At 44.1% G+C, this 25,127-nt stretch overlaps 1 protein-coding gene across 1 annotated transcript in view; it reads left to right on the forward strand.

Annotated features, from left to right (window-relative positions):
- syngr2b (synaptogyrin 2b) overlaps positions 1-25,033 on the forward strand; it is a 30,862-nt gene extending 5,829 nt beyond the window's left edge. The window contains exons 2-4 of the mRNA XM_052033162.1: positions 9,896-10,133; positions 15,630-15,766; positions 19,444-25,033. Of these exons, the coding sequence (XP_051889122.1) occupies positions 9,896-10,133; positions 15,630-15,766; positions 19,444-19,626 (558 nt within the window). The 3' untranslated portion in view covers positions 19,627-25,033. The remainder of the gene's footprint in view (positions 1-9,895; positions 10,134-15,629; positions 15,767-19,443) is intronic.
- Positions 25,034-25,127: the final 94 nt, after the last annotated feature.

The raw sequence follows: 25,127 nt of genomic DNA on the forward strand, positions 1-25,127 counted from the left end.
CACCTGTCATCCCAACCAACACTTGCCTTCAAGCCTCACTAGGCTCAGGACAAAGGGATTTGACCTTTAGAACTGAGATGAGGAGAAATTTCTTCACTCAGACTATTGCAAATCTCTGCTGTTCCTACTTTGTAAATGCTCGCCTGTTGAGATCGCTAAACTTTTGGATCCTGGGGGAATGGAGATATCAGGATTGAGTAGAAAGTGAACGAGGTACAGGACTTTCATGATCTTATTGAATGGGGGAGCAGACTCAAGGGAGTGTCCAATGTTCTCCTGCTGCTTATAATGCTCAAGTATTTGAAGCTCTCAAACCTTGTTGGATTCTGACGTTATTTATGGTAGTGAACTTGGGCTGCCTTGAAGCCTTGCAAAGAAAATACTGTAGAAAGCTTATCTGAGCAATTGCATATCCCCTGATGCAGCTTCTCAACCCAAAACATTGACAATTCCTTACTCCCCACAGATGCTGCTCAGACCTGCTGAGTTCCTCCAGCAGTTTGTTTTTAACCACACATCCCGGCTTGGGTCTTTTGCTCATCTGGTGCCAGAATTCCTGTCTGGGGCTCACTCCAACAGTGATGGCTCCCATTAAATCTGCCATCCCACGCTTTGGAACTCGCTGCCTGGTCACCGCCCTTCCCTCAATTGACGACATCCTCAAAATCTTTCCTAACGTGTCTTTTGGCTTTTAGCACCCTGACTGTCTACCCCTGATTGTGGTCCACACTTTCCCTCGTGTAATGTTAAGGGATTTCAGATGTTTTCCAGCATGTGAAAATATGAATTGTGAATTTGTTAGAAAATTTCCATTGATGGTTCCAAAGATAAAGTTATCCTCCTGACTTATAAATGGAAATACTGACATCAGCAGGAATACATAGAACAGTCTAGCACAGAAAGAGGCCATTCAGCCCACGATGTTGTGCTGAACTGATCCAACTAGTAATTAAAAGCCTACTAAACTAGTCCCGTCTGCCTACATGTCCATATCCCTCCATTCTCTGCACATTCATGTGCCTATCTAAGAGCCTCTTAAATGTCTCTATTGTATTTGACTCCACAACCACCCATGACAGTGCATTCCAGGCCCTCACTACCCTGGTGTCTGTGTAAATATAAACAACTTGCCCCTCCTCACCTTAAATGCATGCCCTCTAGTATTAGATATTTCAACACTGGGAGAAAGATACTGGCTGTCTACTCTATCTACGCCCCTCATATTCTTATAAACTTCTGTCAGGTCTCCCCTCAGCCTCCGCCGCCCCAGAGAAAACAACCCAAGTTTGTCCAATCTCTCCTTATAGTGCATGCTCTCTAATCCAGGCAGCATCCTGGTAAACCTCTTCTGCACCCCATCCAAGGCCTCCACATCCTTCCTGTAATAGGGTGACCACAATTCAATGCAATACTCCAGATGCGGCCAAACCAGAGTTAAAGCTGCAACATAACTTCCTGACTCTTGAACTCAGCACCTCAACTAATAAAGGCAAGCATTCCATAGGCCTTCTTTACTACCTTATCAACTTGTGTAGCCACTTTCATGGAGCTATGGACTTGGACCCCAAGATCCCTTTTGTACGTCAACGCTGTTAAGGGTCCTGCCACTAACTGTGTACTGTCACTTTGCATTTGATCTCCCAAAGTGCCACACTTCATATTTGGCTGGATTAAACTCTATCTGCCATTTCTCCACCCATATCTACAACTGATCCGTATCCTGCTGTGTCCTTTGGTGGTGTTGTAGATAGCGTAGAAGATTGCCAATCTTTGTATTGTTAGCAAACTTACTAACCCACCCATCCACATTTTCATCCAATACATTTTGCATAATATTTGTAAGACGTTTAAATTAAATTTTTTTAAAATTTTATTTACAGCGTGGTAACAGTCCCTTCTGGCCCAACGAGTCTGTGCCGCCCATTTTAAACCCAAATTAACCTATCTGTACGTCTTTGCAATGTGGGAGGAAACCGGAGCACTGCAGACATGGGAGAACGTGCAAACTCCTTACAGACAGCAACAGGAGTCAAACCCCAATCACTGGGGCTGTAATAGCGTCGTGCTAGCTGCTACACTACTGTGCCGATCAATTCTTTGCCCTTCACCCAACCCCCTTACAAAATATGTAGTGGAGAATAAACATACATTCCGGTGATCCTTTGTGACCTCAGTCTTTCCAAAGGCATCCACGTCCCTGGGGATACCTCTGAGGTATATTCACTGTTGCAGTGCAAGGAAATATGGGAGCAAGTTTGAATTCCAGGAGCTTGGATGAACCCTCATGTACCTCTGACTCACTGGGGATCCTGAATATCAAAAATGGATGGAATATCTCATCTGAAAGGCAGGCATCTCTGGCAATGTGGCACTCCCTCAGTACCAGCCTGGAGTGCCAGCCTGGACGATGTGCTTGAGTCTCTGGAATGAAGCTTGACTCCGTAACCCTGATTCAGAATCAAGAGAACTGCTCCTGAGCCAAGGCTGTGCCTAATAATTTGGGATCAATGGTTCTGATTCTGCTCAATACAAGTTTCATTTCTAGTCAGGCCGCTTACGGTGTCAGAATTACTAATGGTGCCTCGTCCACTCTGCTCAACCTCCCCACCCCACCATGTTACCACTATAGCTTCTCCGTCAGCCTTTTATCCCCGTCGCCCTGGAACATTGTGCGCTGAACCACGGGAAATGGAAGAGGAGCCAGCGGGAGAAGTGTACACCTCGGAACCATTGTTCTTACTCCCAGATTCATACCCTGGTCAAGGCCTCCATTGTTGTAATACTGGCTTGCTTCTACCCCTGATAACTGCAGTGAGATGACCAGTGACACCTTTTATAAGATCCAACTGGACACATCCAGTTACAAGTTCAAATGCTTTACAAGCACACTCCCTCTGCTTCCTGAAAATTGCATTAACCGTATCTTGTCTCTCCTCACTTGCCACTGTGACCAGTTATTGCCACCAACTTCCCCTCTAATATTTAAGTTCCATATTTTCTTACACCATAGAAGGAGGCCATTTCAGCCCGTTGACTCTCTGCTGGCTCATAGAGATATCCTAGTCCCCGTGAACTTTCCCTGTAACTTATTCTCCCCTCAATCCCATCGACATTCCTCCCTCCTCATATTCTACCACTCCCCTACACAGTAACAGCAATTTACAGTGGTCAATTAACCTATCAACTTGCACGTTTTTGAGATGTGAGAGGAAACTGGAACACAGGAAGAACGTGCGAACTCCACACAGACAGCACCCCAGGTCAGAATCAAACTTGGGTCACTGAAACTGTGTGGCAGCAGCCCTACTATCTGTGTCGCTGTGTTGCCCATGATGATATGAGGTCCCAGTGGTGCAAAGTTACCTGGGACTTGTAGTCCTACTTAGCAATCCTTCCTTTCTATTTAAACAAAAAAGGAACTACAATACTTTTCTCACCCTCTAGTCCACATGACGTGTGGGGTGGGATTAGATGTGGAATGATCTGAGTTTTCTCCAGATAATTTTCCAGTCAATTCTGAGGCGTTCTTAACTTTATAGTAAATGTGAGTTAGCTCCTGTATCCAGTTCTTTTTACATCCAGAAGAAGATGCATTAAATCCAACCCGCATTGCTTGGCACATGTTCAATGCTGTGCAAGTGTAAGCACCATGTGTGCTTCTGTGCACCATGTAAGGAAGTGCTGGCAACGCTGTGTGTAAACCTAGATGGATATGTCATGTGGAGTGCATGTTGCTCAAATTCAAAGCTAGAAGTTTGCTGTTGGGTTACTCTGTCAGTTGAGCAATCTCTGGACACTTCTAGAGGGGAAAGCTCACTGTGGCATTGAGGAGTATTGTCCATTTACTTTCATTCCCTCCTCATAGTGGGTTGTTATAAAAATCGAGCTGGATTTCCCCACCTGATAACAGACCTGATGAAGAGATTGAGCAAGCTGGCCTGTGCAGCTGACTGGCGAAGCATAGTGAGACCCTAACATCAACTAGATGTAGCGCTGAGACCCTGCCTATCAAACACCCTGAGTCTTTGATAAAACACAAAGCTAGGGGAGCCTTTTCTAGGCTTTGTATACCCAAGAGACTGCAGAATCTGGAGCAGCAAACAATCTGTTGGAGGAATTCAGCCCATCGAGCAGCGCCTGTGGGAGGAAAGGAATTGTCGACAAATTGAGTCCTGATGCAGAGCTTCAACCTGAAATGCCGACAGTACCTTTCTGTCCACAGGTTCTGCTTGACCCGTTGAGTTCTTCCTGCAGATTGTTTGTAAAGGCTTTGTAATATTTTCAATTATCTTTTGATATTGAGAGTTTTAATAACTATTTGCATTGATCCAAACAATTAAAAAGAAGTTGAAAGTAAACAGTTTATTACAACAAAAATAATTAAAGACCTGGATATTGGGTGAAATATAAGTAATTGAACTGGCCTCACTTGCTCGTCTTTTCCTCTGTGCTGGGGGTGCTGGGCCCAGCTGGTGCAGGATGGGAGAGATGGATTCTCCGGTGGAATCCCAGCACCATTGGGCTTCTCTGCTGGAGTTTGGGGGCAGAGTGGGGTGACGGATGGCTGGCATCTGTCACTTGGCACATTTGTGGTGGGTTCATGCGAGTCTGGGACTGATTTGCCTGAGCAGCTGAGCGGTAGCCCCATTCTGAGTGACCGGGCACAGCCAGGACAGTTCGGTACAGTGTGCCCAGCCAGAACTCTGCAAGGCAATGTTTTGGTGAAACAAGATGCAAATAAACCAGCTCAATGCTGTTGAAGACCTGTAGTCTCTCCGAAGCATTGAGCTGTGGTCACTAGTTAGAACATTACAGCACAGTGCAGGCCCTTTGGCCTACGATGCTGTGCAGACCTTTTAACCTACTCTGAGATCAATCTAACCGTTCCTTCCAACATACCCCTCCATTTTTCTATCATCTATGTGCCTATCTCAGAGTCTCTTAAATGTCCCTAATGTATCTGCCTTTACCAGCACCCCTGGCAGCACCCACCACTCTCTGTGTAAAGAAAAAAACTTACCTCTGATAAACCCACCCCCACCCTCTTCTCCCCCCCCCCCCCCCCATACTTTCCTCCAATCACCTTAAAATGATGCCCCCTCATGTTAGCCATTTCTGCCCTGGGAAAAAGTCTCTGACTGTCCACTCGATCTATGCCTCCTATCATCTTATACACCTCTATCAAGTCGCCTCTCATCCTCCTTCTCACCAAAGAGAAAAGCCCTAGCTCACTCAACCTATCCTCATAAGACATGCTCTCCAATCCAGACAGCATCCTGGTAAATCTCCTCTGCACTCTTTCTAAAGCTTCCACATCCTTCCTATAATGAGGCAACCAGAACTGAACACAATATCCTAAGTGTGGTCCAACCAGGGTTTTTATGGAGATGCATCATTACCTCGCAGCTCTTGAACTCAATCCCTCGACTAATGAAGGCCGACACACCATACACTTTCTTAACAACCCTATCAACTTGAGTGGCAACTTTGAGGGATCTATGGACGTGGACCCCAAGATCCCTCTGTTCCTCCACACTGCTAAGAATCCTGCCATTAAACCTGTATTCTGCCTTCAAATTTGACCTTCCAAAGTGAATCACTTCACACTTTCCTGGGTTGAACTCCATCTGCCACTTCTCAGCCCAGCTTTATATCCTATCAATGTCCGGTTGTAACCCTCGACAACCTTCTACACTATCCACACCACCACCAATCTTTGTGTCATCTGCAAACTTACTGACTCACCCTTCCACTTCATCATCCAAGTCATTTATAAAAATCACAAAGAGCAGGGGTCCCAGAATGGATCCCTGAGGAACACTGCTGGCCACCACCCTCCAGGCAGAATATGCTTCATCTACAACCACCCTCTGCCTTCTATGGGCAAGCCAATTCCAAATCGGAGTGACAGGTTTCAAGTCTTCTGGTCTCTGCATGAGGGAGAATGTTCAGTCACCCCATGGCTCTTCACTAATGAACTATGACAGTCATTTTGGGGCTTTGAATAACTTTATAGACCCTCGTGAAAGCTCTACTTAATGGTATTTGAACCATCGTACTATGTAACAGACTTCTGGTTTCTTGGGCAGTAAGTTTTCATAATGCATGTTATTTTCTCAAAATTAAAGCTTGCCGATGCTATTTTCGTTTAGGCTTTGAAGTAGTTATCCCATGAGTTGCAATTGGTTATAATAGAATTATGTTGTGGGAATGAAATTAACTTCTAAAGAAATTATATCTCAGGCCTTGCATAATTTGCCAGTTAAGGAAAGTTTAATTCTTTAAGTGAGGACCCAGTTAAAGTCATTATAAAGCATTTTGACGTCCAATTATTCAGTATTTCATGTGATAGTAACAGTTATGTGAGCCATGTATTTTTTAGCTTTCTCAATAGGATTTTGTTGAAGGAACTGTGCACATTCTAAAGTGTAACTTTTAAGTGTAAAATAAACCTCTCTTTTAAAAAAAAGATTTAATAAACCTCAAGCATATTGTCAGATTTGAAAGAAAGCCTTGTATTTTCATAGTGCCTTTCACAAAGTTCCAAAGTGGTCTACAGCCAATAGGGGACTTTGTAACATGGGAGATGCAGCAGCTAATTTGTGCACTGCAGACACCCACAATACCATATCCCCACCCTCTTACCATACCTACTTGAGGACTTTTGCACCTAGAAATTTATCTATCTCTCTCCTAAAAATAATTGGTGAGTTGGCCTCCACAGCCTCCTATGGTAGCAAATTCCACAGGTTCACCACTGCTGGAGTGAATGAATTTCTCTCCATCTCAGTCCGAAACTCCTTGTCCTGAGACTCTGATGTCGTTCCTGACACTCAAGCATCCTCCCTGTGTCCATTTAAAATTATTAAAGTTTCAATCAGATCCCCTCTCGTTCTTCTAAGATCTAGCAAATACAAACTTTGTTGATTCCACCTTTCCTCGGATGAGTCTCACCATCCCAGGAAATGGTCTGGAGAACCTTCACCGCCTATGGCTAGTATATCCTTTCTTGGCAAAAACTGCCCACAGTACTCCAGGTAGCATCTCACCAAGGCCCTTACTAAGTGTAGCAAGATGTCCTTGCTTCTGTACTCAAATCCTCTTGCTATGAAGGTCAACGTACCATTTGCCTTGCTAACCGCTTGCTGCACCAGAGTGTTTGCTTTCAGGGCCATCCAAATCTCTTTGTACATCAACATTTCCTAGTCTAACACTATTTAAATATAGCAGTGTCATGATATCTTGGGAGAGCAGACAGGACCTCAGTTTAATATCTAATCAGAAAGAGAGCTCCTCTGACAGTGTAGCATTCCCTTAAGGGTTGCCCACCCAGATCTTTATGCTCAAGTTGCTGGGGTGAGACCTTGTGACCCTGAGGTGATCCACAGACATCAGGACTCTGCCAAGAGAATTCTCCACAACCACACCAGTTGGGTCTCTCTCATTGTGACGTGTTTTGTCTAACTGATAGTTCTGTGTGCAAATCAGCAATGGGGGTGCATTTAAGTTGGCAAGAGTACAGAGGAGACTCACCAGGGGGTTGCCTGCATTGGACGAGTTTAGTAATGGAGTGAGATTGGACAAGCTGGGCTTGTTTTTCATGGAGCAAAGGAGGCTGAGGGATGACCTGATAGAAGTATATAAGATTATGAGAGGCATAGATAGTCAAAAACAAGAGGGCATAGGTTTAACATGTGTGATGCTGGAGGAACTCAGCAGGTCAGGTAGCATCTACAGAGGAAAACGGACAGTCGACGTCTCAGGTCGAGACCCTTTATCTGGACTGAAAGCATGGGTTTAAGGTGGGAGAAAGGAGCTTTAAAGGGGATTTGAGGGGACAGTTTTTTTACGCAGAGGGCGGTTGATATCTGGAACCCGCTACCAGAGGAGGTGGGGGATTCTGATACAATCACCATGTTTAAGAGGCATTTAGAAGCTTGGGCAAGACCGAGAAGGACGTGGTACTAATGCGGGCAAATGGGATTAGTGTAGATGGGCTAAAAGGTTGGCGTGAACGATGGGCCGAAGGGCCTGATGACTCTACAACAGAGTTTGAGAGAAATCTAGTAGCCCTATGTAGAGAAAGATGTATATGAATTATATTTACTGTATGTGTTATGAATACAGGAGATTTATGAAATAAAAAGCCCCTTTAAACACATTTAGAGCAAACTTCATTGCCGCCATAATGTTAAGTACATGTGACTCACCAAGGTGCAGTAGGTGGGTTGTGGTGGCTTTGCATTTTCACCCCAATGTACAGATCACCCAAGCCAAGCCAATCATTTTCAGAAACAGAATCAAGTTTATTATCACTTGCCTGTATGTGGTGAAATTTGTTGTTTTGCGGCAGCAGTACAGTGCAAAGACATGAAATTACTATAAGTTACAAAATTAGTAAATAGTGCCAAAGGAGGAATAACAAAGTAGTGTTCCTAGACCATTCAGAAATCTGATGGCAAGAAGCTGTTCCTAAATCGTTGAGTGTGGGTCTTAAGGCTCCTGTACCTCCTCCCCGATGGTAGTAACGAGTAGAGGGCATGTTACGGATAGTGTGGGTCCTTAGTGATGGATGCCACCTTCTTGAGGCGCCACCTTCTTGAGGCACCACCTCTTGAAGGTGTCCTCGATGGTGGGGAGGGTTGTGCTCCGGATGGAGCTGGCTGAGTCTACAACATTCTGCAGCCTCTTGCGATCCTGCGCATTGGAACCTCCATACCAGGTTGTGATGCAACCAGTCAGAATGCTCTCCACCATACATCCATAGAAATTTGCAAGTGCCTTTGGTGACATACCAAATCTCCTCAAACTCCCAACAAAGTAGAGCCTCTGGCATGCCTTCTTAGTGATTGCATCAACGTGTTGGGCCCAGGATGGATCCTCTGAGATGTTGACGCCCAGGAACTCGAAGCTGCTCACCCTTTCCACCGCTGACCCCTCAATGAGGACTGGTGTGTGTTCTCCTGACTTCCCCTTCGTGAAGCCCACAATCAATTCCTTGATCTTGGTCTGTTGGAACAACTTTGGTGAGAGCTGAGAATGGAAGCAGATAGGCTACAGTTCTCAAGTTGTCTACTGCCCTGAACACAGTCATTAAGAATTCCAGATACTAATTTGTTTCTTTTGGAAGCCCTGAAGTTTGTGAAGCAGCATGTATTCACATTGACTGGTTTTGATCTATTCTGACCCATACCAGTGTTCTGATGTGACCCTTTTGACCCATAAACATGAGAGTGTGGTCAGTTTGTCAGTAAATGTGCCAGTGTGTTGTATTGACTGTGAAACACATCTTTAAGTGGCAAGTTTGTTAATTGGGGTTATAAGATCAGATTTCTTTATTAGTCACATGTACATGGAAACACACAGTGAAATGCATCTTTTTGCGGAAAGTGTTCTGGGGGCAGCCCACAAGTGTCGCCACGCTTCCGGCACCAACATAGCATGCCCACAGCTTCCTAACCCATACATCTTTGGAATGTGGGAGGAAATCAGAGCATCTGGAGGAAACCCATGCAGTCACGGGGAGAACGTACAAACTCCTTACGGATGGCGGCCGAAATTGAACCTAGGTCGCTAGCGGTGTAATAACGTTACGCTAACTGCTATACTACCGTGTTTGTGTGTCAGTGCAGCAGAGTGTGGTCTCTAGTCACCTTGGATCCCTTTAACGTTGGACTAAAACCTCACTCTGTCAAGACCATGTGGTGGCTGATGGGAACAGCCATCCTGTGTTGACAGAATTCACATATGCAATCTTCCGTTCTTCACTGGAAGGGAAGCAAATCGCCTTTCATCCCAACAGTGCTTTGGACAATCTGAGGTTGTAGAAATCAGAACTGTTTTTGTTTGTGCAAAATAATTTAGCTTGCTGTTTCTTGTTCTTGCTTTCTTGCAGATCTTCTCGATAGTTGTGTTTGGTTGCATTACCAGCGAGGGTTATATGAATCCAACATCGTCCGGCAAGCTGAAGTGCATCTTCAATGATAATGAGGATGCCTGTCATTATGGTGTAGGCATCGGAGTGTTTGCATTTCTCATCTGCATCGCCTTCTTTGTTGTTGATGTCTACTTCCATCAGATCAGCAACGTTAACCAACGCAAGCACATCGTTATGGCTGACCTTGGAATTTCAGGTAGCAGCACTAATAAAGCATGGGCAGTGAGCAGGAGAAAGTGGAAACTGTGGCGCATCATGTGACGAGTTATTGGTCCTGAGTTGTGGAGCACATAGAACAGAACAGCGCAGGAACAGGCCCTTCAGCCCGCGATGTCTGTGCCGGACACGACGCTGAATTCAACTAATCCCTCTGCCTATACGTGATCCATATCCCTCCAGTCCCTGCGTGTTTATGTGCCCATCTAAGAGCCTGTTGAACGCCACCACCGTATTTCCTTCCACTACCACCCCTGCAGTGTATTCCAGGCACCCATCACTCTGCGCTTAAAATAAAAACTTGCCCCACACATCCCCTTTAAACTTTCCCTCTCACCTTAAAGCTACGCCCTCTAGTATTCGACATTTCTACCCTGGGGAGGCAGATTCTGGCTGTCTACCCTATCTATGCCTCTCATAATTTTATAAACTTCTATCAGGTCTCCCCTCAGCCTCTGACACTCCAGAGAAAACAACCCAAGTTTGTCCAACCTCTCCTTATACAGCACAGAAACAGGCCCTTCAGCCCAACTCATCCATGCTGACCAAGATGCCCATTTAAGCTAGTCCCATTTGGCCCATATCCCTCTAAACCTTTCCTATCCGTGTTATCCCAGCACCACCTCCTTCCATTTCACACACAACAGTGGGAGCTGGAGCTGCACAACACCTGTGTACCTCAGCAGTACCTAAGCAAATGTGCTGTTTAGCAGAGGAAATGGCACGGAAACAGGCCCTTTGGCCCAACTCATTCATTCCAACCACGGTGCCCACCAAGCTGATCCCACTTGCCTGCATTTAGCCCAGATCCCTCTAAAGCCCCTCCTATCCATGTACTTATCCAAATGTCTTTTAAATGTTGTTATTGTGCCTGCCTCAACCTCTTCCTCTGGCAGCTATTAGTGTAACGCTATTACAGCGCCAGTGACCCGGGTTCAATTCCCGCTGCTGTCTGTAAGGAGTTTGTACGTTCTCCCCGTGTGTGCGTGGGTTTCCTCCGGGTGCTCCGGTTGCCTCCCACATTCCAAAGGCATAGGGGTTAGGAAGTTGTGGACATACTGTGTTGGTGCCGGAAGTGTGGCGACACTTGCAGGGTGCCCCCAGAACACTCTACACAAAAGATGCATTTTTCTGTGTGTTTCGATGTACATGCGACTAATAAAGAAATCTTATCTTATACGCACCACCTTCTATGTGAAGAAGTTACCCCTCAGGTCCCTTTTTAAATTTTTCCTCTCTCGCTTTAACTCGATGCCCTCTGGTTTTTAGTTTTCCTCCCCTGGGAAAAAGACTGTGTGTATTCACCCTATCTACACTGCTCATGATTTTATACACCTCTGTAAGGTCACCCCTCAATCACCTCTGTTCCAAGAAATAAAGTCCTAGCCTGCCCAACCTCTCCCTGTAACTCAGACCCTCGAGTCCTGGCAGCTAGTAACTGAAGCTAAAGTTAAGCGGTAGGAAAAGCTTTCTTTAATACTATTCCTTCACTCAGGCACAATACAAGTCATTGTATTAGAACCTGGAGCAGCCCCATGCACTGTGATTTGCACCGATGATGAGAGTGTTTATTTGCTGTGTGATAATCATGGTTTGGAAGATTAAAACATATCATGCAAGTTTTGGATGAAGTTGAATACCTGACTAAGTATCCGATTGTCTGCCCAAACCAGACTATGGTTTCCCTGGACACAAGTTAGCAGTCAGGATTCCAGGATTGGCTCCTGTATGCTGAGGTGTGATTGTACATTGTGCACTCTACACTCTTTTTCTTCCTGCTGTCTGAGCCCCTCTTGTTCTCAATGTGCCCATCGTCTTCCATTTGTTGGCTGTGGGTCTGTGTCCCAGGGTCTGCCACTGCCATCAGGAAAAGGGAAGAAATGTGTCTGGAAGGAACAGTGATATGTATCCCTCTCCCCCTCTCACCCGTAGTGTTAATTCACAGGCAATCTTGTTCTTTTGCTCTGGTGGGCTCTGGACTATTCTGTGTAAGATTCAAGCACCTTGTTTACTTCAGTTACCTGCATTGCCCTTTCCCTGCGGTAGTTTGTGTTGATATTGGTGTGAGTTGATCCTTTAGCTGAGTCACTGAATAGCTGAAGCTGGCAGCCATTTTCCTAAGTGTGAATGACTGATTCAGGCCAAAGATATATCAAATTACTGTGTAAATACTCTCCCACAGTAAACAATGATTCATAGAAAGTTATCACTTAGATTTTATTTAACAGTTTAAAATGTGCCCTTCCCCATTCCCTTCCATCCTCTAAACTGCTGATTTGTCATGTTATGAAACCCACTTAAAATGTGCCCTTCCCCATTCCCTTCCATCCTCTAAACTGCTGATTTGTCATGTTATGAAACCCACTTAAAATGTGCCCTTCCCCATTCCCTTCCATCCTCTAAACTGCTGATTTGTCATGTTATGAAACCCACAAAGTCACAGGTAGAACATAAAAACTCTACACAGACTGCACCAGAGGTCAGAATTGAACCTGGATCTGTGAGTCAACAGCACTAACTGCTGCACCACAGTTGTATAGAGATTTCTAGGCAGTCTTTTGAAATATACTCTCCTGACTGCAATAAAACAGTATAATTTTGTTGGCTCACGGAAGCAATAAATGTACTTATCAAATAATTACACTCTTCATTTTCACTTGCAGACTGCACAGCTGCTAATTAGGTTTGAATAGAAGGCCACTGATCCATGCAACCTTTACTGCCAAACCTTTCAATTTCTGTACCCCATTCTTACAATCTGGTCTCCGCACTCCATCTCCTCTGCTGATAGTTGGTCTCATCATCCAGTTACAGAAAAGCTTGCCCAGATTTGCAATGTGCCTCAAACTCCTCTTCTCACCATGTTAGTGAAATCCTGAAAGACCAATCCCTGACCATTCTCCAGAAAGCAAAGCCCAATGTAACGGGAAGGACCATCTTTTCTCATGGCTTCCCACTCCTAATTTCAGTTGGTTAGCCCTGGTCCTGGACTCTCTCAAATTTACTTATCTCCGACAATCCCAGTGCTGCTGCTGGTCCTCACTGAGACCCGATCACCTCCTCCCTTGGACGTTGCATTCACGTGTCACCCCTCCCCTCCCCATTCCTCCAGTTGAATTTCAGCAGTTTTGATTTTTGTTTTTACAGCCTGCCTGTTTGTTTGACCAAACGTCCCCAATTCCCTCTCCTGTGTAGGTTCACTTGCCATTTTGTGTGTAATCTGCTGTCTTGCTTCTACCTACTATCATGACTGCACACTGTGTTGAATCCCCTGTTCCTTGCTGTAACTTTCCCTGATCACTTCAAACGGGCACCACCAGGCTCAAGGACAGCTTCTACCCCACTGCTTTAAGATTCTTGAGCGGACCTCTTGTACGATAAAGATGAACTATTGACCTCACAATCTCCCTCGTCGTGGCCCTTGCACCTTGCTGTCTACCTGCACTGCACTTTCTCTGTAACTGTAACACTATATTCTGCATTCTGTCATTGCCCTTCCCTTTGTACTACCTCGATGTACTGATGTTTTGAAATGATCTGTATGGATGGCATGCATGTATCTCTAGCTTGGTCACATCCTTCCTAGAGAATGGCGACCAGAACGGCACACAATACTCCAGGTGCGGTCTCAGCAATGTCCTACATGGCTGTAACATGACGTCCCAACTCTTGTACTCAATTCCCTGTCTGGTGAAGGCAAGCAAGCCACACGCCACCTTCACTTTGTTCACCTGTGTTGCCACTTCCAGGGAACTATGTACTTGAACCTTGCCTTTTGACCCTGTTGTACAGGGCATTTCGATGGATAACCTCTGAAATGTCACCCCTTTCATTTATCTCAAAGAAATGTCACAATTATTGAATTGTAATCTGCCGTCTCTCAGACCCATGCTGGCTCTCCCAACACACCTTGTACTTCCAGCCCCTGCGTCTCCCCTAAGTTCTCCAGCCCCACAGTCAAAATGAAGCAAACCCGTCTGTAAGTTGAGCTTCATCCTTTCTTTACCTACGAGTTGTATTTGCTACTTTCATAGGAATGTTGCTCGGCTTCAATCAGCCTTGGATGTCCTGAAAGGGATTTGCAGTCTCCTTGGCCAACTGTGTCAGCAGCTTTGAAATTGTCAGAAGCTTGTGTTCTGTCAGCACCTTGAATCTTTTCATCACGTCTTCCTGTCTGATAACATGAGCTTTTCTGTTTTGCTGCCCCTTTAAGTTTTTAAAAATAGCACTGTAGCAAAAGTATTGATTTAAGAATTCTTCCAAATTTCCGCACCCTTCTAACATCAGTTTCCACTGCCAATGGTAAATTGTCCACCCCTCTCTCCACACACCGCTTCCTTAATCCTGTTGTTTTTGAGACGTGCTTTATTCACTTCTCTCACCTTCCCTCCCTGCACCTTTTGCCAGTTTGTTAGTTTTGGTTTTAAAACTCCCCATCTTGGTCTTCCTGTTACAGTTCTGAACTTTATGTATCCTTCCCTTCTCCCTTTGTTCCAACCACACTGCATTTTTTCTTTATTTTCCTTTTAATCCAAGCAGTTTTATTTTTGTCCTTTTTTTTCTTCTGCTTTTTAGACCAGACTGTTAGTGCAATGTAATTTCTCTTCCCTAAAACATTTCTATTCTGCGTACATGTTTTGCAAATTGTTCACTTCTCACGTAGCCTTTGGTGTCTGAGATCTGCTCTCCTGAAATCCAGTTTGTAATCTGTTCTAACCTTCCAATATTATCAATGTAGTGATGAATGTTGGCTTTCCTGACCTTGGGTTGGTAGTTTGGAGCAGACCCAGTGTTTCTTCCTTGCCTGGTTTCCCTTCACTCACCAGTTAATGCTTTGAACTAGTTTGGAGCTCACTTTTGCAGAATGCATTTTCCCCACATCCCGGTCTGGTTAATGCATATGGGGTGTGACAGCTGCACATTTGGACAAACCCCAGTCCTGGGTAGCACAGTAGCCCTGTAGGTAGTACAGCAATCCTACAGCTCCAGCAGCCTGGGTTTGATTCTGACCTCCAGTGCTGTCTGTGTGGAGTTTGCAAGTTCTCCCTGCGACTGCACTGGTTTCCATTTGGGGCTTCTGCTTCCTCCCCCGTCCCAAAGACATGTGGGTTGTTTGGCTCCTAGTGTGACTGGGTGGTTGGAGAATCAGTGGGGGAGTTAATGGATGCATGAGAGCCTAGGTTACAGAGAAATAAATGGGGGACTAGAATTGCTTGGAGGGCTGGCATAGGCTAAATGGGTTGAATGGCCTCTTTCTTTGTCTAAAGCAATACGAGTTGAGCTGTCTGAGGTCAGTAGTGTATGTTGTCTCAAGCTCTTCGGTCAAACTGATCGAACGCCAACATTCCCTTATTCAATATTGACTAAATTAAGACCCATTTGATGCTAATTGTTGTTTTGTCAAATGCCATCAACAGATCAGTGACGGTAGTGATCATCACAGCGATCTAACCTTCGGCTCTCCTTCCTCTTTCAGGTCTCTGGACCTTCCTGTGGTTTGTTGGCTTTTGTTTCCTCACCAATCAATGGGTGTCCAGAATTAGCCTGCCAACCATAGGGGCAGATAGTGCCCGGGCAGCCATCGCCTTCTCCTTCTTCTCCATTTTTAGCTGGGTAAGTAGAGAAAGCTCGGCTATAGTAGCTTCTTGCCAGCTTGATGTAGATGGACGACAGCAGCTTTGAAGGTGCTCTGTTCTCGGGGAAATTAAATGAAACATTAAGTTAGAAGATTGCCATCCTCTCTTCAATAATCCATCTAAAAATCCACTACCCAGAATGAAACTAAAACGCACATACCTGTGTGGTCTAATCTCTTTGGGTAGTTGCCATCCAGCCCATTCCCTACTTTTGATGTTATCCTTGGTAAATGCACACCTCTTAACTTTTAGGTTTGTTTCTAACAGCAGAGACCATCACAACATTAAGTCAAGCTGTATTTAAGTTGTTGCCTGCACTCAGAAGGGATTGTCACAACTGTTTTGCATTTCTTCTTCACCAGATAACTGCAATAATATAGTTCCAGCCTTATGATTAGCAATTGGAAGCAGGAGTTCTAATTCTTCTTTTGCTAACATGAAATCAGATTCAAATAAAGGGCAGATGTTCTGATTTGAATGTTGCAGGAGTTAACTGCAACTTTTAAAATGCGCAAGACAAGTTTTCTGCCACCAGAACATATCTTGGGGCTCTGCTCCCAGTCGCACTCTTGTAGCCATGAAAAATGGAGAGTATACACAGTACAACAGATATCTTTTGATTTCTGCCCCTGCCGCCCTCCCTCCGAGCACCCTGCTTGTGTGCACACACATGGAGCCCATACCCACACCATGCACACTCACACACAACGCGATGCCTGTGCACATGCACAACGCACAAGTGTGACGGCTGTGTGACGCACGCACACTGCAGGCACGCGTGTCGTATGCATGCACATACACATGCTACCCATCAATATTTGCCATCAAAGGTCCTGTAGAAACACCATCTGATTAGAGGTGCATTCCAGCCCAGTACCACATTCTTTCCTGGCTCAACAGCAGCCACATTCGTTGATTTAAGTTTTGTTGAAAATCTATAGGTATTCCTCTGCAATTGATAATCGTGTCTTGTTTTCAAGTGCCTTTAATAATTAAACCTCTCCGGCTTGCAAGTGAGTTGGCAGAGTGGAGCAAATTTTCCAGCAGTGTTGGGTGATGGAGACCATTAATTCCTTCATCTGGTGTGCCAACCCTATCCTTGGTAACTCCCCCAGGGTTGTCTATCCAGTGTGCATTCAACAAAGACCTGTGATGGATTAGCAGATGTAAGAGCTGAAACAATCTGAAAATGAGGGGTGTAATTTGTAGACAAATTACAGATGGACTTTCCAATTCCTATTGACGTATTTGTATTCTGATTCGCTTGCCATGAGTTGATTTATCTAGTGCCAAAGAAGTTAAGCTGCCCTGAACCATGTAAACCACAATGTGTAATGTATTTAGAAATGCATTAATAGCTAACAGGAAAGGCTGAAAAGCAGGAAAGGAACTACAGTTATGTTAAAAATAAGCCTTGCCAACATTTAATTGTGCATTACTAAGATCTGCTGGGTTTGCCATTTTTAAGCATAATTAAATTGATATTTAAAGAATTGCTTCCTTGGTAAGAGATCAGCCACAATAGGTAATGGGATTTGGTTGGAATGCAGATGAAGGATGTAGAGCAAATCAACAGAAGATTGGCTATAGGGAGTCTTGCTTTGCTGGCTTTTAGTGAGAATGTTAATTTGTTGGGAAAAGGCCCATGTAACCATGACCATTTTGGTCCATGCTGATATCTAGAACAACTGAAATTTGGAAGGTGGCATTTACATTTGGGTGTGGGTGACGTTACCTTAATGTTTCTATTTTTAATTTTGCAATTGTAATCACTGAGATCTATCCATTGGTAATACATTCCTGAAACCGCACACCAATGAGTGTCAGTTTCTGTAGGACTGTTAAGTAATAGAAGCAATTATTTAGGAAGAGCTTTTCAATTTAGCCGTCACTTAATGTACATCCGCAGGTGGAACCAATAGTCTTCCTCTAAAGAAAGATGTTAAGTTTGTTGTTACAAAAATGATTCCTGGAGTTAGGAGACACGAGTGTATGTCTGAATTAAGCTGCTTCCTGAGTCCACTGCTTTGCATTGATTGGATGGATGAGAGATCCGTGTTGTATGGATCACTTCCACCAATGTTCCTGTGGATTTGGGTCAATTTGCAAGCCTCTGCTGGCACCACAAGGACCGCCAAAGTCTTGGAAAGTAAATGACCAGCTTCCGTCAATATCCTCCCTCGAGCACTAATGCATAACTCGTACTGCTGCAGCTCTTCAGCACCATTATCATTCAAGGCAGGTAAATAGCTTTTGTCATTACATTTAATAAGGAGTGCGCTGTGACAATTAACCAGTGAGTGTAATATCAATAATGACGTGAGCCCCCTAAGGCAAAACGTCCTTTTCCTCTTTCGCTGTTCAAGAACCCCTAAGTTGGAGATGCATCAGTTAATGGCTCAAGTCCCCAGGAATGGAGCAATATAAATGAATTGCACTCGAGATGCACTGTCTGTCCCATGCAAGCTGCAATTCTGACCCACTGACCAGATTTGTCTGCTAATAGGTGTAAGGTGGCAGGGAGTGAGACGGCACTGTTTAGGACATGTTTGATCTCCAGTAGTGCAACATTAATTGCTGCTGGCTGTCATATTCGAGCTATGGTGGCAGGATGTGGCACGTTCTGTGTGAAGGGCAGTTGCAGTGAGAGGATGTGTGTTCTGCCATGGGCTAAGAACACCGCACGCTCTGCTGTCGCTGAGATTCCCTGGAGAGTGGCAGCGGAAGATCAGCTTCCAAGCCAGTCTAATTGGAACCCGTGAAAGCTCCTCAGGGACAGAGAAGACTCCCTGGTGAAGTCATTAAGAAAGCATAGAGGAAGGAGACTCGGTAAAGAATTGGTCATGTGGGACTGAGATGAGGAGAAATGTCTTCACACACAGGATGGTTGAGTCTTTGGAATTTCCTATTCCAGATGGGCTGTGGAGACTCAGACACTGAGTTCCATTGGAAAAGTGATTGACAGATATCTGGATATTAAGGGAATTGAGGGATAGGGAGATAGAGCAGGAAAATGGAGCTGAAGATCAGCCACCATCTTGAGTAATGGTAGAGCAGACAAAGAGCTAAATGGCTAACTCCTACAACTATTGCGTAAGCTCCACCAGACCAAAATCCGCCTCATTCCTTTTTGAAAAGATATTTTTGTAGCTGATACACAGAACATTTTGGGCAAGGTGTTGGACTTAACGTGCTCTAAGCTTGTGTACAGCTGACCCTCACATTACGGGGAGGGGTTGCGTTCCTAGAGTCGGTCCTTATCGTGATTTGCCACAATGCAGAGCTGCATCTTCTGTGCATGTGTCAAGAAATGCGAATTTGAAAAACAGAATCAATTTTGTATTTATCTATTTACTTTTATTCACATAAGTTCTGTGGAAGCAAATTGTATTCTGTATCTCAAATATTGTGAATTCTGTAAGGGTGAATTTCCGTTACCCAAACGGCCATAATACTGGTTGGGGATCACTTGACCTGCACAAAAGTCAAAATGTCAAGGAATTACGTGTTCAACAAAAGGGGCGGGTGGTACTGGACGGAATCCCTGCAAAACACTGAAGCCCAGCTCTTGCCCCAAGGGACTTTGCATGGAACGGGGATGTTACACCAGACTGAATTCCTAATCTTTAACCCTTGGCACTCTCTTGCACTTAGGGCCTGCTGACGATTTTTGCCTACCAGAGGTATCAGATGGGCGTGGCCGACTTCTCCGACAGATACACGGATCCATCGAGTGAATACCCGCCGTACCCCAACGTTGCAGAAAACTACCAGCAGCCTCCGTTTGGTAACACAGCCCAGCAAGGCACCGATGAATACCGCCCACCCATGTACTAACCCCACTGGGTCCCCTCCCAGCGGCTGCTCCAGAATGTGAGCCAAACTGAACCACGCAGTGATGAGCAGGAAAAGCCACTGTTGCCACAAACTAAGTTTTCTTCCAATTTAAGGATGTGACTTTTTTTTTCTTCCTCTGCTTTCCCCCTTGTTGCTGTTGTTTCCCCTGACTTTATCTGGACTTCTTGCACCCCCCCCCCCCCCCCCCCCCCCCCCCCACTCCGCAAAGCAGCGGATGTTGTGCTGAGCTTCCTCTGACACCGCTGGTCACCAAGAGGTGGGTCTGAGTGGGAGCCCACTGAGTCAACACTCCCGTTCTGTTGTGAGAGGAGAGGGGGGTATGGGATGAAACGACCATTGCACAGCCCAGAACCCCTTCCCAGTGATAGTCTTTCACTACAAGATCCTTTTCATCCAAATGTATAATTTTTTCCAAGCAGAGATTTGTCATCAAATTGCTTCTGATTTCAGGTGCACTAAATGAGTAAATCCCAATCAGCAGCGAAAGGTTGGCATTGACCATGGTTTGGGTGTTGTTGGTAGTAGCTGGTTTTAATCTGGGTTAATGTGATCTGGTATCAATCATTATGATAACATGATAATGCCAAGGTAAGACTGAACTCATGGTTTCTTAGCCATTCTTTTCTTTGTCTTTAATTGACTAAGTTTAAGAGCAGTTTCTGTATACTATCTGACTCCCACTCTTCATGCTGTATACCTAATTTTCAAATGTCAGGAATAGTGGTACTTATCTCCATGAAGCTACCCTGTTTCCACTTGGGTTGCGCCAGTTTTAAGCACCCTCACTCTGAATTTAGTGAGGCCACCATCAGTGCCAGCTGTCCAGGGAAAGGAGCCTGGTCCTGGTGCCATTAGAGGTACCAAGCACTCTCCTCTGGGTATCATTCTATGAAGTGCCAACTGCACTTTGCTTCAGATTGTCAGAACCCAGCCCGCTCTTGAATCAAGAGTGAGCTTTTAGAAGCGTCAGTGTGCACAGATCTCCCACGGTTGTGTGAGAGGTTTTTGGGCCAGGTTTGGTGCATGAGATTACCATGCACTGTGTCTGCTTGAGCATTGCTCTGTTATTGCTGAATGTGAACTGTGAAGGGACTGACCTTTGCATTTGTAGACTCGGAACCTTTACACAGTAGTGAGAAACTACTACCTAGTGAGCATGAGCTTCAAGTCAGCATCTCTCAACGCTAAGTGAGTAAATCCCACACTGTACAGAAACTGGTGCTGTAGACCATGGTTTGGGCTTGGAGCCGTTCTTGGTAGAAGGTGTAAACCCTGGTTTTTAATGTGACTGCAGTTATACAGGGAGATCCCACATGGATGTTTTAACCAGGTGTTAAAAGTGGGAGAGTGTTTCATCCTCTCCATGATGCCCTCAGTTTTAAAGTGAGGGAAAAGGAAAGCTTAAAGATAGAACAAGAGTGATTATGTAGAAGTGATTGGCAAACATTGCTTATCATTAGCCTAGGATGTGTGAAACGATGTCTGCAGTTAAGAGAGAGGAATGTTGGTAGCGACGAGTTGCTGCATTGTCTCTGTGCAGTGGAAAGTTAGTGGTCTGTATTCAATCCATCCAATGACGCTAATCAATTAAAACAAAAATAAACTAAATTTTTGACATTAGTAGATTATTATAAGTGCATCTTCTAATAATCTGGCACAGGAACCTGTTTCTTAAGAAGTATATTAAGTTCATGTCTTTACAAGAACATTTCTTTACAAATCCATTGTGTCTTAAATGAAGCATTTCAGGGACCTAAACCCTGACGCCTTCATTTGCTCTGCGCCCTGAACCCTCTACCTCTCATTCACTTGGTACTCTAAACCCTGACCCCCTCACTTGCTCGAGTTTCATATTAAGAGTGTGACGTGTCTGGAGTTTTGAAATCCATCTCCTAAGCTTCTGTTGGTCTCTAACGTGCATTCAGGGTGGATATGTTCGGAAGGATTCTGTCATTTCTTCCTGTCCTGATTCTCCTCGTGCTTATCTAGCCTAAGCAGGCACCAGCCCTAGGTTCTGATCAGTTCACTGTTCTCCTCTCAAGGATTTAAAAGACAGAATCTATTATCAAGTTCTCCTTGTGTCCCATTGTAGCTCAGTAGAAACTGTTGAGATGGGGTAAAGCAGTATCTATGAAATTTCTTCTTGTCTTTCCAAAAATGCAACTGTCAAAGTTCCCTTGGGCATTCGAGAGAGATTGCAGGCATAAGCTCATACACTTTCAGCCTGTGAAAAGGAGATTCCATTCAGCAACCCTAAAGTTCACAAGATAAAGTCTAGAAATGTTGGGCCAAATAAGTGTGTTGGAAGTTGAGGTTTATGTCAATTTCTAAAGTCTCTGCTCCATAAAATTAGACATAACCATTGGAAAAAGTCTGTGGGAAATTATTTCCATCTCATCATTCGAAACTGTGATTAATTTACTTATCCTATGAATTGTGTCCTTGATAAAATGAATCCCAAATGAAAGAACTGTTGATAAACACCAAATATTACATACATTTATAATAACCAAAAAGTAAATGCAACAAGTTGTTGGTCTCTGTGTTGTGCATCCCTCAGGAATTGGTGTGTGTGTCACCCTTGTGCTGTGGATCCCTTGGGAATTTCTGCTGGAAACTTTGAGCAGCTGAACCTCCACTGGTTGTGGTTTGGTTTATCGTGCAGTTGCATTCTTAATAAGAGGGAACACATCAAGTAGTGCTGGAAGTGAACTCTTTGATAAGCTGGGGCTTGAATCTTTCACAGCTATAGTTATTTATTTCTAATAAGTGCTTGGATAAGGTGCTTAGTTTTATTAATACGGCAATAGGGATTATAAAGAGTGCGTATTTACTGCACACCTATGAGATTCTTTGCAGATTTTCAAGATCATTGGTGCACTTCTAGGCACCTGAATTATGTTGGATATTGGAGCACAGTGATTCCTTGTTTGCAGGTATGTGGCATGAATCCCATCCTGAGCAAGCACTGACCACACTGTGTACGTAGTTCCACTTAACAAAAGGGGAAATGGGTAAGTCATGTTATGGCTGGGTTAAAAACCTAGCGAAGCTAGTGGCTGTGGATAGTGGGGAATCCAGTTGGAGATTAACATCTAATTGCATGGCATACAAGGAGCCTTCTGTTTTAAAGACCTGGAGATTTTAATGAGTAGTTCATAACCGCTCTTTGTTATGGAGGAGTTTGGAGTTGGGAGAGATGTTCCATCTTTGTATTTCTGCCCCCATCACTCCCTTCCAGGTTTTCCTGGTGTTTCAGCCAATCTTCACCTCTCAACCAACAACATGTACTGATCTGGCTAGTTACACTGCTCTATGTGCAAGCTCTCTGATTGGTATCCTGTATTACAGCTATGAATATATTTTAAACTGCACTTCATTGTCTGTAAGGCATTTTTGGAGATACAGCTAGGGCTGGAGCTGTGTGAACACGTTATAGTTTTTAAACCCAGATCAGATGGGCAGCTTGTGGGAGACCAATATTGCTGGAGGTCACAGTGACTCTGCTATATTCAAGTCTTGCAGCACAAAAGTGCTGGTGGTGAAACTTGTCAGCTGATATTGGTGTCACAATCTTGTTCTTTATTTGCATCAGGAACAAAAGCTGGCTTGTAAACTGATTCGTTCACATGAATTAGGCTAACTGTTCACCTCCCCTCTCCACCTCACCCACCAGTGCTATAGAAAGCTGCACCCACATAATAGTGTCAATATCAAGTTGTGTATGTTCGCTGGCTGGACTATGTGCATTGATTAACAGAAAGATCAAATTGATCAACTCTGTAAATAGTTCCAAAATGTTCATATTGTTCTGCATAAAAGCAGATAGTGCCATAATCAAAGGTGGAGGCTTGGCTGAGAAAGGATTAACTTGCCCACTTTGTGTTCCTGCAGCTCTCACACTTCCCCGTTTTGATTCAAGTATGGTTTTCACATCTACTCAGATGTATTTTTGTGCAAAGTAATCTCAGTAAAACAGCAGGCCAACCACGGTGGACTCTTGGGGGAAGGAAGATAGCTGGAGCATGCACACTTCAAAGCAGTGCAACTGTTTGGGGAGCTGGGAAAGGTCAATTAGTTCTTCCAGGCATCGAAATGATCTGATAACTGGGGAGGGTGATAATTTCATTTAGAATTTTTTTTGTACCACTTTATATTTGCAACTGCATTAATAACCAAGATCACTTTTGTAAAAGGATTCTTTTGTATTCTTTGTACTGTATAAACTACTGAAATGGGGCTTTATATGATGGGGTAATGCTTTTGGTTCACTGTGGCATATGCTGATTGAATGTAAAGAAAATCAAATTCTAACACATTTGGCACCATGTGCAGGGGAAGGTGTTGTCTAATGCATTTAAATATTTGCTGCAAAGTGCAAGTTGAAAAGATATCAGGTTGGAGCTATTTGGTCACCCAGTCAAGGGATAACAAGGCTAAGTTTGTTTGCTTGCTAGCTTAAGGCAGAATCCCTGGTTGGAGCTGAGCAGGATAGTGTGCGACAGGATGGAATGGATCTGAGGATCAGTCATGTGCCCTACTGTTCAGTAATGCCAAATGCTATTTCTAAAGCCTCTGACCTATCACTGTTCATGTGTGTGAGGTATATGCCTTATATTGATTTCATATGTAACAAGGCAGAAAGAATGGTTTGTGCCTAAGTATTTATATGTCAATGCAAAATGGGCTATTATTTAAATATGAACTTCCTATTTGAGTGTGAGAAATAACTGAGGATCCAAAATGCTATGGCTAGAGGTGACCTAGTTTAAGCTAATACTGAGCATTTGCACTGCACTCAGTCTGGTTATTACCCAGTACACCTGCCTTGTATATAACATGCAAAGTGGTGAAAGTCTGCTTTAAGCTTGCCATTAGAAGTCTCTGCTGGTTTTGCTTCAGGTTTAGTAGACCTCCATTTACTGCTGCTGGAACATACAGTTGTATGGGCTTTGACTATACCCAACCCTGTACAATGGTGCCAGGCAGGAGCTGGTGCTTTCAGGATAGGGCAAAATAAGATTATGTTTAATTCACGTTATAATAGAGCATTACATTTTAATGACCTTGTTTATTTGCCAAGGTGGCAGTTGTTTAAAAATATGTACACCAAAATCATGTGCTATACTTAAACATCAATGTCTGAACCAAAGATTTAATTTACTAAAGAATGTTGGATAAACTGGCAATGGATCTTTTGAAACACCTTGGCACTTGTTGTATCCCTTATGCCTGTTTATTGTCAATGAATTGTAGTAGAGCTCATAGCACTGTATATCATTGTGACTTCTGTTCAGAGTGAGGCTTCCAAATAAAGCACACAAAATGGTTACTGATCAACAATAATTCAACCTGCTGTACCAATAAACATTGTTTTTGAAAGTAATGGCTGGTGTTACTGACTGTTCCAAGGGCTGAGTGTAATGTTAATTTAAAGGTGCAGCCAATTGGTCCAGTTTTTTTACTGTTAATTATTAAGA

Source organism: Pristis pectinata, chromosome 18 (assembly GCF_009764475.1).
Source record: "Pristis pectinata isolate sPriPec2 chromosome 18, sPriPec2.1.pri, whole genome shotgun sequence".
NCBI lineage: Eukaryota > Metazoa > Chordata > Chondrichthyes > Rhinopristiformes > Pristidae > Pristis > Pristis pectinata.